Genomic DNA, 14267 nt, shown 5'->3' with positions numbered 1-14267 from the left:
ATTGTAATCCTTTTGGATATATGGTGGACTAATAAATAATAATAATAATAATAATAATAATAATAATAATAATAATAATAGCATCTAATTCAGTGTTCCGCAACCTTTTTCTACTTGCAGCACGACATGAAGTATCCATGACTCAACACGGCACACTAAAATGTTATTCCCCTCAAAAACGCATGATATCTGACAATTAATATAAATACATAACGTGATCAACTTATTACTATAATATTATTGTCCCGTGTTGGGTGTATAACGCGACAAATAACTTCACGTCTTATTAAATATAGCAAATTTTATTTCACACTCGTTTATACAATCACACAGTTTACAATCTCACAGCTACTGTTATCTGCAGTATTACAATTACTTGGCCTGCGAAGGCTTGACTACAACTGACTAGTTGACTGACTCACTGCTTGCTAACTCGTAACTAACTTGAATAGTCTTCGCTGCTCCTTATTTAGCCCCATTACAGGCAACACAGAAAACAGTTACGTAATAGGCACCACTGTTGTCTGACGCCGTCTTTGCCAACAGCCTAGCAATGCTGACGGGAGTTGTTTACTGCTGAGTAGCAACGGCAGCATCCCGTGTTACATCACCGCTGGGGAGGGAGGGGGTGTCCTCCATAGCGCAACATGTCACACTGCTCCCTCCTTAAGGCTGTTCGTCCCGAATAGCCTAACGGTGCACGCCCATTCCTTTTCTTCAAATGATGGCTTTCTGCGTCTCCTGTTATTTCGGCTACTCCTTGCAGCAACTATTCTCCTTCCATTACAATCGCTCCCCTCTTAAGACCAGCTTGTCTCGAGCGGTTTCCTGCTAAGTTGCCAGAAGATCCAGTTGTATCACACTCATTCGTCGCACATTCACTCTTTCTCGGGAGGCCGGTTCTTCTACATTACCGGTTCCTCCTCTACTTGAGGTCTCTTTTTCCGTTTTGGAGGGGGTCGTCCCTTCCACAAAGTCCAATCCACGATTCTCCGCGTCCTGCTGGAAGTCTTGGGCATTCGTTTAGCAACTGTTGACAGTGACAGCACAGCCAGCGACAAGGGCGACAGCCCAGCGACCCGCGATGGTGACAGCATAGACAGTGGCAAGGGCGACAACCCAGCGACCTGCGACGGTGACAGCACAGACAGCGGCAAGGGCAACAGTCCAGCGAGACGACGACGGTGACAGCACAGAGACCGGCGAAGGGAACAGCGTCAGTTACAGGAACGAAGGCAGCCACACAGCGACATGTAAAACGGACGACCATTCAGATTACACTCTGCACGAGCGAGAGGCGCACTGCTCAATGCTGAACAGTGTGGACGCTGTGGAGCTGGGCCTGAAGAGTGCAGCGGAAAACCAGGGGGAAGCAGAAAACTTTGTGTCTGAAGGAGACGAAAACACACAGACACTGAGTTTACAGGCTCCTGAACTGAAAGAAATGGATCCGTCAGCAGCAGAAGCATGGCCCCTGAACGCAAGTGCAAAGCAGGAGCAAAGGGAACAACTTCATGAGAAATTCGAGCCTCTCAGAAGGCAAGACGCTCCGTGTCAGAAGAACAAGATGAGGAAGACAACGAAAGAGACGAACCCATCCGTGGTTGTCCTCTTCTTACTCCCGTGTAGCGGCCCCTTGCCGTGTTGATCCTTTCTTCCTTCATGGTGTCCATAAATTCTTCTGGAGCGGCCCTACTCTCTGGGTTGCTCGCTGAATCATGGCCCTGGTGCGGTTTCTCCCAACGACATTTACCTTCTGCCATTCCATTTTCGCACGGCGGGTCGTTCCCTTGCGGCTCGTTCCTCTGCGGGCTACTGCCAACTTCTTCTGGGGTCCACACTTATCCCATGTGGAATTCTTCATATTTTGTCGCTTGTTTCGGTTCTCCGACCGGCATTACTTCAGCATCTTGTACAGGTACCTCTCGTAGTTCTGCCCCCACTGAGGCCGGCTCTTCTTCTGGGCGTGTCTCCATTTCTAGGCAGGCCATCGTCTCTTCGACCAGTATCAATATGGCGACCTCTTCTTGTTGTGCCGTCCTTGCTTGGGATGATCTCATCTCTGCATCCAACTTTTCTCTCCAGGCCCTTATCTCTTTTAGCATATCCTCTGTGTTGGCTTTACTATTGGCTTCTACCTCTTTCAGCATATTTGCTTTTTCTTGGCCAGCTCTGATTTCCTTGAGCAGCATTTCCATTACCTGCTGTGAGAACATTCTTTTTATCTTGCGTGGTTTTCACGTGTGTAAGTTCGTATCCCACTTCTGACACCAAATTGTCCCATGTTGGGTGTATAACGCGTCAAATAACTTCACACCTTATCAGTTATAGTGAATTTTATTTCACATTCGCTCATACAATCACACAGTTTACAATCTCACAGCTACTGCTATCTGCAGTATTACAATTACTTGGCCTGCGAAGGCTTGACTACAACTGACTGGTTGACTGGCTCACTGCTGGCTAACTCATAACTAACTTGAATATTCTTCGCTGCTCCTTATTTAGCCCTGTTACGGACAGCACAGAAAACAGTTACGTAATAGGCACCACTGTTGTCTGACGCCGTGTTTGCCGACAGCCTAGCAACGCTGTTGGGAGTTGTTTACTGCTGAGTAGCAACGGCGGCATCCCATGTTACGTCACTGCTGGGGAGGGAGGGGGTGTCCTCCATAGTGCAACACATCACATTATTATATTGTTATTTTATTATCATTAAACAGAAATCGACTCGTGCATTTATTGGCAATTAATGAACTTTAATTCATTGTAGAGAGTAGAAAATATACTTCTATTACTATTAAAGTAAATACAGTAATTCTATTCAAACCTTCAATGTGATACTTGCGCCTGCGTAGCTGCACAGGCAACTGATCCATGGTGGAATCGTTGACAACGCAAGTCTCATTTCTTCATCAATGGATTTGAGCCGCTCCCTCTTTGATGTCTTAATTTCAGTTAACGTCGAGAAGCCCAGTACACATAAATATGTAGTTGAAAATGGCAATAACATCTCCTTATTGCCAACCAAAACGTATCCAAAGGCACTTCGAGAAGTTTTAGTTCAAATGTTCTGTCTGCTTTTAAATCTGCGGGTTCCTCTTATATACTAAGAGGAACATGTTCTGAATTCACAACAAATGGATCACGAACCCAGTCGAAATCTTGTACACTCTCTCCAAAATACTTACTGAATTTCTGCTGCAGCATTTCTAAATGTTCTTTAATTTTGTCCATCACCGCTTTATTGCCGTCAGCAAGTGGCCATACAGCTGGGGGCATCTCAAACGACCCATCTGTAATTCTCTAACTAGCAACGAAAATTTGTGAACTACTTCAGAGCACAGCTGTGATAGAACTGAAACAATTGTAAAACGCGGGATCTCTACTCTTCAAACAGAAGAAGTGATACTATACCGACCTATTTTTTAAATATTTATAATTTTAAATGAAGTCCAACAATCGGTGGATGCATTGTTACAGGAAGAAAGTCATAAAGTTGAAGAAGCTCTAACTACTAACAAACAGGGACAAATACCGAAACAGTGTTATAAAAGACAGGAAAACCCATGCTAATCCCCGCAGTTTTAGGGAAAAGCACGTACACAGAACATGTGGCAAGCATATCAAAGAAGCTGCGTAGATGCGAGAAAAATAAATCAATAATGAAAACTATGATATAACAACAACTATGAGTAAATAATTTACATTTAATTTCTTAGAATACAACAATACTGTACATAAAAAATCACAGCATGTAATAAAGAATAAACAAACATCATCTTATTTAATCAGTGCAGTGGCTGAGAATAAAATACAATCATATGAAACACGGTAACTGGGATAAAATAAAACGAATAAAATTCGACAATTAATTTCTTACAATAGGTAAAAGTTCGCGTCACACCTTTCACCTTGTGACGGCACACCGGTTGCGGAACACTGATCTAATTCCCAACGAAACTTCCAGAATCTTGGGAATTATGAATTAGTAGAAAAACTGGCAGATACTTATGAGAGTGAAATGTCAGACACAGCTTAAATTAGTGAATGTGAATTCCATGGTGAAAATGATATGGTGTTACCTGACAGTGATAATAATGATACTGATAAGAGTGTTCATGTGACTGACAATGATTTTCTCTGGAAGGTTATGGATACTTAAGAGTGGACTATGAGAGTTCTTACTGGACTGTTTCAACCTCAAAATAGTGCACAGGGTGAAATTGATGTTGATACATTTTAATTATTTTTTGATAAGGATCCAGACAGGAGTCATAGATGCATTATAGGGATTCATCACACAAATGGCTTTCTGAAGGAGTTCAATGTGTGAGCTGATATAATTGACTGTAACTGTAAAGAAGCACAAATAAATTGTATCTAATCCAGAACCCATTATTATTAGTCATGCTAACTCTGAATATGTGACAATATTATGGCTTGATAATCACTATACTTCTACAGGTCCAGTAAAGTTTCTAAAGTCATGTAACCTGGATTTTGCAGGTACCTTGAAAAGAAACAGAAAGAAAGCCCTTAATGAACTAAAAGAGAGAAAAAACTACAGAAGGGCAAGTTCATTGTGTAGTACAACAGTCCTCTTTGTGTTCTCGAGTGAAGTGACAAGAAAAATGTAACTGTGCTCTAGAGTTACCATGTCACAAACTCCAGACCATAACAAACGAAGGAAAAGAAAAACAAAAGTCTATGTGTGTGATTCATTATAACCAATACATGGCTGGAGTCAATAAGAACAGTCAGCTGCTGCAGATGTACCTATGGAGAGAAAGTGGATGAATAAGTGGTACATGAAGTTGTTCAGGAGGCCACTCCATGTCACCATTTGAAACTCAAGAGCACCTGATTTGAGTGCTTACTAGTGAAGTCTTCCGTGTAGCATAAAGTAGCAGGTTAAAAAGGTGAGGACAGCAGTGTGAACAGATTAGAACGGCATTTTCTTTGAAGAGTCCCTCCCACAGAAAAGAAATCTAAGCGAACAAGATGGTGTGCAGTCTGCAGCAAGAATGACAAAAGAAGGGATATTAGTTACCTTTGCCAGGAATGAGATGTTGCTTTGCGTGTCAATGGGGGTTTTGAGGCCTACCATGCAAAGAACAATTTCTGAGGTAACATAAAACGGAAATATATAATCTACAGTCAGTAGGGAACTAACATCCAAAATTTCATTCCAACTGAAAGAAAACCATGGAAGATATTTAAGTTTGACATATCATTTTTACACTCTCTACAGCAAAATTCAAAATACCCATAAATACTGCTCCCACATCACGCTATAGATTGACAATTAAATTCCCCACTTTTAACGGTCAACAAGTATAAGCTGTAGCATAGTAAGAGGTGGTTTTATTACAGTGTCATGAAAAGCATCAATGTGTTACTTGCAGCCATGGCTGAAGCTGCCACACATATGCAGTGAGTTGCACAAGATTCCCAGACTTGCCCCTCCTTTTAACTTGTCATGTTTCCTGCTCCTTTTTTTATCATGGTCAGTGATTATTCAGAGCATTTTTGACCCCCACATATTATGAGCCATTTATATTGCAACTTTGGAGTTTGCAACAGAACTCAGGTCATTAGGCTATTCTCTGTTGTCAGTACATGACATGGGCAAACTGGAGAAAACTCCTGCTTTAAGGAATTTTCATAAGCCCTCATAATTCAGCTCTTCACAAAATAACCTTCATTTAGGAAGTTCTATTATTCACCTGCTGTCCATGCACATAAGAACAGTTCATGCTGTCTCCTTCCTTTGGCTGTCTAGCAACAAACCTCTGCACCTACCTCTCCTAAATTCCAACTTCACATTCACATCATAGATGGAGGGAAATGATGAAGTAGGGGAAAGCTTGTAAGGATAAAATACAGAAGGAACTTATCCCTGGTACCTTCAAGGTAGCTCAGGTCTGACAAGAACCCTGAAAATGAACTACCAGATGAAGCTATGAGAAACCCAGCAAATGAATTCTGAATCTCGTTTCACCAAACAACCTAGACTCAGAAACATAATTAATAAGCATAGAAAACACCAGGAAATGCCAAGACTCTACACTTAGATGTTAATATTAAACTTACCTCATCCACCAGCTCTGATATTTTATTGCACACAATTTCCTCCTCTGACTCCATTTTCTCTTCAATTGAGAATTCTTCTGGTTCAGGTTCTGGCTGTCTCACCACCTGGCAGACTGGAGTTCCCTTCACAGCCTAGAAAACATACACATCATACAGAAGAATCTGATTTAAGGTTCCTCAGCCTAGGAGATTCCCTCATTTTGTGTTCATCTTTTGTGGTCCCAGCCGTCTCACTTCCTCTGATTCAGTGCTTTACCAGCATTTAGTGAATGAAAATTGAATCCTCACGTGAAATCCATATCTCCATTTAGTAACATATTTATCCGAATGGAAGACTGTGTACGTGTAATTTCCTTACTTTCGAATTATAAAATAAAGTGTGAAAATTTTGAATGCTTTAGGCTTTTATTGGTGTGTTCATAAAATGCAGTAAATGCCAGCATTGACATCATACAGTGTTGTCAGCCCAGGAAGTGAGGGAAAGACTGAGATAGAAATACATTTCAAGATAAGGAGCCATGAACTGTAACAGGTTTGCCTGAAGAATCACTAACGCTCTAATTGTGTACTGGGAGATATTCCAATGAAGGTCACGAAGCTGGGAATAATGAAGACAATGCTGACTTCACATATGTTTTAAATATTTATTATCTTACATGTTTGTCTGTAATATCTGTATGAAATTANAGTTGTGTGGGGGGGGGGGGGGGGGGGAGGGTTATGTCATCTTCCAGTCAGACAAATATAGCATCTATTTGCTTGAAGAGGGCCTTGAAGTGTGCATGTCACCTTGTTGAACTTCAGTAGATTCATGCAGGGAGTGAGCTGAAGCAACAGACCAGTGTTATTGATTTTTGCTTACTCAGGATATGTACCACATAGGTACTTTTGGCCTCCAGCATACTTTGTATTAAGTTTTTCTTTGTGCTGATATTAGTAAGTTGAACTTAATTGCACAATAATATACACACATTTTAAATCCATTGTTAACACTTTGCAGACCACACACACATTAATAAGTTTTTTGCTTTTAAACGTGGCGGACCGGTCGCGTATTAATATGTTTTTAGAACATGGTAAGTTGCAACACACTATACATCGCTTTGGCGCCATCTACATTGCACGCAATCACCTGCAGATGCGTGATAAGACTCTGGAATGTTTAGTTAGCAGTCAGTAACTTGACCTTGCTGTTTACTTAACCGACTATAAAGGAAAATGCTTTGCCTCCTTCAAGCTGTGTGTATCAGCCAGTGGCTAGTGGGGAGAATGGATCAAGGACAAATTCTCCTCCGATGACCTAGGTGACCTGCCTTGTGAGACGCAGGATTAATTGTCATTCAGACAGTGACAGTGACGGGGGGGACAACAAAGAATTGTGGCCACACACAGTAAGAGTGACAGTAGCTCTGACAATAATGCGGGTAATAACACTGCGCGTAGTAACATTGCGGGGACAGCAAAAAATCTAAATCCTGATTCAAAATTGAAATACAAAGCATTTCTGATGAATGTGGCAAAGGCCTGGGCTACAGTCCAGATGGTGGCGGCACAACCAAGGTCACACAAAGCCTTAGTACGACTGGGCCCTTCAACTCCCACCCCATGAAGGCCTCATGTGGACCCCTCAGGGCAACTCTCAAGTGATATGCGGAAACATACCCTCATGAAAATTGTGAAGAGTGAACATTCCAAGGGGAAGAATCCTTCTAGGCAATGCCGTGTTTCCACAGTTCACAAAAAAAGGAGTATGTCTACTTTTGCAAGTTCTGTGTAATGCCACTTCACAAAGGGGAATGTTTCCAGAAATATCACACCTTCAAGCACTTCTAGCAGCATTAGTAAGTGTTCTCCAAAAATTTTAGTTCAAAAAATTAATTAGGATATTTTATATAAATTTTTAAGGTGAACAGTGCACAAGTTAGGGTAGTATGTTTAAAAATGTCGGTCCCCAGGGTGATTTAAATATTTAAATCGCTGGTCCGCGAAGTGTTAAAATTAAAACATGGGCACAAAAAGGAAAGAAGTCTACTTTAAGCAAAAATTCCTATGCAATTAGACACATCATGTATCATTCACTGAGCCATGTTGAAAGCTCTTGGATGACATCATGCCTTCCAGCCATGTTAATCCCTACCCATTCACCCCGTGCTGGAGTGTACCACATGGGATTCCGCTTCCTCTGCCCCCCTCCCCAAATGGCTTGGAAGAAGCCGGTCAGTGAATCAAGATTCACTCACTGCGTGGATCCACAGCGTATCGGACGTACGCTGCCAGCCTGGGGTATTTTCAAATTCTGTTTCGGAAGGTAATCTAAATTATGTCTGGCGGGTATGCTGCCAACGCACATCAGGGATTTTGCTTGCGTTATAGGTTATTGTGTGGCAGCGATGGGCTTTAAACTTTACGTTATTGTGTTTCTTTCCCAGGAATCGCCTGTGGGCAAGAAGTATTAGTTAAGGGTTATTTTGTGCCTGCTGAAGTAGCATGATTGTAAACAAGAGTAATAAGCAGTGAGTGTGGGCTATTAAGTGTAGTCTGATGCCGCAGTTAAGGCAAGAGTAAAGTAACTGACAGATGTGGTCAATGTTGTATGTGTTTGGGCCCATGGCTTCTATTAAGTTCTAATTGTTGTATTCTGTTTTATTGTGTTTCTATTATTAAATTATTTTATTATTGTGAACTAGTCTTGTCAATTGGAAGTGTCTCCCTGCTGTGGCTTGGAGTCCCTACTATATCTAGGGAGCACTGTGAAAATAACATGAGAGCCCCTGACGTTGCATCACTCCTGTCTTGGACATGAGAAGTGCAAGGTACCAGGAAGGAGATGGTGCAGAAATGGTAGCAGAGCGTTAGGACCTTTTAGATCGATGTGCCTCATGTAATAGTGAGTGACCAGAGGATAGTTATAGAAATTGTGAACTATCTGGTCAAGGGCTTTGACGTTGTGTAAGTATATGGTATTTATATACGACTGTGTTTTTGTTCCATGCATTACAACATGCCGCTTACTTGGATTTACCTCTCCAAGCAACAGCTTGAAGAGCTCTCCGGTCAATTGGGGCTGTCAAGCGACGGAAGGCTGGATGACCTGAGAAAGTGGGTGAAGGACAAATGGACCGTTATCGAACCCTATTTGCCTCCGCATAGTACAGCTAAGTTCATGCAAGCTACATACCCTATGCAATTAGTAGTTTATCCAGTAACTAATTTAGGAACCCTCTTAAATAAAATTAAGGTCAAAATAGCAAATGAGTTGACTGCTAGTATTCCCTCTTTATCGGGTACTGACCCCGAACAGATTATACAATTTCTAACTCATGCAAGTAAAGTACTTGAGCTCAGATTATTACCTGATTCAGAAATTATGGCATTTCTAATTACAAGGACATTTGGTAGAGTTATGCAGATGATAGCAGCTCATATAGGAACAACAAATAGTTTGGGGGTGGTTCAATCACAAATTATCGCAACCTTCCTTCCACACCATGTAAAGGAGCAATTTCTCACATCCATGTTGCTTGAGCAATGCCAAGCTCCATCAGAAGGTTTGACTGACTACATTACGTCAGTAGTTGCGGCAGCACGAATATTGGAATTCGTTGGAACCGAACCCCATTAGTTCAGTGTATTGTTCAGAATCTTCATCCAAAGATAAAATCCCACTGCATTTTTCAAAAGCGACCTGAGTCGATTTCGGAACTATTTTCCTTTGCTACTGTGGTAAAACAAGCCACGCTACACCACGCAAAGGAGTTGGGTAGGATTGGATGATGCATCCTCCGCTTAACGCCATTCAAATTTCGCACTACCCATATAAGTGGCCAGGAGAACATGGTGGCAGATTGCCTGATGAGACAGCACGAACAACCCTGTGACGAAACCACATATTCAGGCCTGATTTTGGGCCAGCTTCCCAAGGCCTTTTAGTCGATCGCTGAATATCAAAAGAAGGACCCCCTGTGTAGGGATATTTATCAGAAGGTAATTAAGCAGGACCTGGCGGCAAGACAATTTAGGTTAGTGAATGGCACCTTAGTGTACCAACCGTCCAGAGCGAGGGCTAAGCGTTACCTCCTTCCAGAGCTATTACAGCCGATGCTGTATGAGTATTTTCACCAGTCTCATTTGAGGCCTATTTGGGGGTAATTAAGACTCTCAACTGCATCGCGAAGGTGTACTATTGGCCCAAGATGAGGAGCGAGGTGGCTGCCTTTGTACGGAGGTGCCAGGATTGCCAGTGGTCAAAGCCGCCTCTGGACACGCGGGTCAGTTTCCATAGTAGTAAGGTGATGACTTGCCCAATGGAGCGAGTCTTCATCGACTTCGTTGGGCCAATCATTTGGAGTCGAAAGGGGAATATAGCTATTTTAGTCATTTTGGAAGGATTTTCCAAATTTGTGAGTCTTTACCCGGTCCGCCGAATTTCGGCGGAGGTAGTTAAAACCTGTTTAGTAGAAAGGTTCTTTCCATTTTTGGGGGTCCCCCAAGAGATTGTGTCTGATAATGCCAGTCTTCAGGTCTAAGATCTTTTACAACTTGTGTTTCTCCTGGGGAATTAAGCACATTACCACTTCGCCATACTACCCCCAAGCTTCCCAGGTCGAGCGCTTTAATTGGATCCTGAAGGTGGCTTTTTCAATTTACCATCATTCACGGCACACTCATTGGGACAACCATTTGCCATCCTTGGCTCCAGCCTTTAATACGGCCTGGCATGAGTCGACTGCCGCGATTCCTGCTTCGCTGTTTTTAGGTAAGTAGTTGAACCATTCCCTAAGCTTAAAATGTAAATTCACCGAGCTAGATATGGAAGGGGAAGTTAAGGATATCCGTGAATTCTGGTAGGTAGCCTTGAATAATTTGCAGAAGACTCGAGCTCATGTGCCTGAAAGATACAATTTGGCTAGGAGGTGGGTAGATTTTCAAGTGGGTGATTTGGTCCTGCTTAGGCTACACCCACTCAGCTCTAGATCAAGGCTGCGTTCCGCTAAATTGGACCTGAGATGGTCCGTCCCCTTGAAAATTGCAAGATTTGTGTCCCCAGTAAAGGTTTTGCTGGCTAATTCCGACACAGGAGTCATAGTTCGTAAGGCTCATGTCTCACAATTGAAAAGACATTTCATACGAGAAGGAACACACTTGGAGGTATCATAGTTGGTTTCTGGCAATATCCTAATTGTATGTGAAGTTACAAGGTTAACCACACAGGCAATATATCTGATTGTAAATATGTATTTATATTGTTTTCTTCCGAGCAGGGATGTAGTTTATGTCCTCAATACCAGTTCCTTAGGCTGGGTAGGGCGGTCGAGAACGACGGAGGATCCACCCCACGCTGCTACAAGGCCTGTTCACATGCTCTGGCTCGGATTAGTACATCTTCTTCCTGCACCTCTTGCAAGGGCCCTGGAAGAGAATGCGGTGGATGAGGACCCGACGAACACCGGTATACTTACCACTGTCAGCCATGGATGACAGCCCTCAAGGTCCCTAACGTCAGGAAGGTGTGTGGACTGTTTGTGTGCTGGAACTTCGATCAGGGAAGCAGGTGCTAGGGCCGGGAAGTGTGAGCCGGGGTCAGTTGGAGAGCCCACCCGAAATGGGGATCCTTAAACGGACAGTGTGGGACGAAGTGCAGCATTAATGTTTTTCTGGATAAGCAGAGACAGAGGTATCGAGGGGGGGAATACTGAGCCATGTTGAAGGTTCTTGGATGACGTCATGCCTTCCAGCCATGTTAATCCCTACCCCTTCACCCTGTCCTGGAGTGTACCACGTGGGATTCTGCTTCCTCTCCATGTCCCCCTCCCCAAATGGCTCGGAAGAAGCCGATTAGTGAATCAAGATTTATTCGCTGCGTGGATCCACAACATATCGGCATATGCTGCCAGCCTGGGGTATTTTCAAATTCTGTTTCGGAAGGTGTTGTAAATTATGTCTGGGCGTGTGTGCTGGCAACGCACGTCGGGCGATGTCCTTGCATTATACTAGGAGGTTCAAATATGACCAGGACTGATTTTTTTGTAAACAAGCCACACTGCGCAGCAGCTGTGCAACCGTGAGAGAGTGAAGCCACAACCTCCACCTTCCTTCCTCTTAGGGTTAGAACCTGTTCAGTCCTGTCTGGAAGTTGCTAGGGTGATGAGTGAACAGAAGGTACCGCGGAGCGTGGAACAATGCATTGTGATCAAATTCCTTGTTGGAGAAAACGTCCCATCCACTGAAATTCACCACAGACTCCAACAACAGTATGGGGAAGAGTGTCTTTCACAGACCCCTGTGTTTGAGTGGTGTAAGCGCTACATAGAGGGCAGAGCGTGTGGAGAATGAACTGCATGGCCTTCCTTCAAGACAATGCATGACCTCACACAGCCAAAACAACAATGGAAACCCTCCAGAAATTGAAATGAAACCTTCTAACACATCCGCCATACAGTCCCGATTTGGCACCAAGAGATTTCTACCAGATTGGAAGACTCAAATCAGACTTGCAAGGCATGTGGTTTGTGGATGACACCGTCATCCAGAATGTTCGGGAGTGGATATGCCACCAACCACAAAACTTTTTTGAAAAGGGCATCAGGATGCTTCCAGAACGTTGGAAAAAATGTGTTGACTCTGGAGGGGAGTACAATGAAGACTGACATGTGCAAGTAAGTGTATGGCAATTTTGGTTTAAAAAAAATCAGTCCAAGTCATATTTGAATCAACTTGTAGCTTAAAATGAATTCCTTTGAGACAAGTTAAAACCAGCTATTTGAACCAAATGATCAGAACGGTTGTCAAAAGCCGTCACAATGTTGCACAACAATGCCAATCTGCACACTGCTGCAAACCTCTGCAAACTGAACTTTGAGGTGTTGAAGCAGTCTCTATATATGTAGTTCTGATCTGACTCTTTCTGTTACCTGCTTAGTCCACTCAAAGGCACTTTGAAGGTCACTATTTCACCAGTGACCAAGAAGTGAAAGAAAGCAATGCATGCATGGCTTGACACTAAAACACTTTCTTCTGAGGACATAGAGACACTTGTGCTCTGCTGAAATTAAGAGCACTGAAAAAAATAGGGACTATATAGAAAAATGATGCTATGGTATATACTCACTGTAACTGTATATAATAAAAAAAATAATTGCAGGTACTTTCTCACTTGCCCTTGTACAGCCTATAAACGAGAACTGGATTTTATTGCAAAAATTGTAAAGTTCGTCAAAATACAAGGAAGTATAAACCAGATCCTCAAACCAATATCACTGTATAGGCATATAAGAAAGTGAATTTATAATACACTTCTTACTGGATCAACATTATAATATGGTAATGAACCATGGACAATAAGAATTGATGAGAGAAGACTGATATCAGCAGAAATGTGCTTCATGAGAACTGCAGGATACACATTTTCGGACCACAAAAAAATTAGGAAATTATAACGGAATGTCAATGTTGCAAAATTTATAAAATTCCTAAAAATGATCATAACAAATATTCATAATATCAATACATGTTTGAACAATGCCCTCCCCCAAGCTCCAATTATGTATAATATGGCATACAGTTTAAATAATAATGCAAGTACAGCAATATTTCTCATTCTTTGAAGTGACTGTCGAGGCACACGATACCGTAGTTGGCTGAGGCACTATTCTATGAGCTGGAAGGTCGCGGGTTCAAGTCCCGATGAGGTGGATATTTTTCTCTTTACCTAAGACTTACAGCCACACTATGGCCCTGGGGTCGACTCAGCCTCTAACAGAAATGAGTACAAGGTGTGGCAATAAAGAAACCGGATTCATGCTCTAACCCTTTATTAAAAAAAAATCAGATAGTCGAAATGTTATCCCCTTCAATGTAGTCCCCTCCCCGATCCCTACACCGCTCCATGCGAATTTTCCACTGTTGGAAGCAGTGCTGCAGGTCATCTTGTGTTATGCTCTTCAAGAGTTGCGTCGCTTTTGCTTTCACTGCATCCACGGACTCGAACCTGGTCCCTTTCAGCGCAGACTTGATTTTTGGGAAGAGAAAAAAGTCGCACGGTGCTAGGTCCGGAGAATACGGTGGATGTTCCATCACTGGAATGTTGTTTTTTGCCAAATACCTCTTCACAGATAGCGCGTTGTCGTGATGAAGAACCCATGAGGCATTCTTCCACATGTCTGGTCTCCTTC

At 42.6% G+C, this 14267-nt stretch overlaps 1 protein-coding gene across 1 annotated transcript in view; it reads right to left on the bottom strand.

Annotated features, from left to right (window-relative positions):
* The window catches only part of LOC111871424 (anillin), a 91115-nt gene that overhangs the window by 37786 nt on the left and 39062 nt on the right, over positions 1–14267 (bottom strand). The window contains exon 12 of the mRNA XM_033754244.1: positions 6097–6228. Within this exon, the coding sequence (XP_033610135.1) occupies positions 6097–6228 (132 nt within the window). The remainder of the gene's footprint in view (positions 1–6096; positions 6229–14267) is intronic.

The sequence above is a fragment of the Cryptotermes secundus genome, unplaced genomic scaffold (genome assembly GCF_002891405.2).
Source record: "Cryptotermes secundus unplaced genomic scaffold, Csec_1.0 scaffold269, whole genome shotgun sequence".
Classification (NCBI taxonomy): domain Eukaryota; kingdom Metazoa; phylum Arthropoda; class Insecta; order Blattodea; family Kalotermitidae; genus Cryptotermes; species Cryptotermes secundus.
The sequence above is the reverse complement of the archived record's forward strand: the minus strand, read 5'-3'. Positions and strand labels throughout refer to the sequence as shown.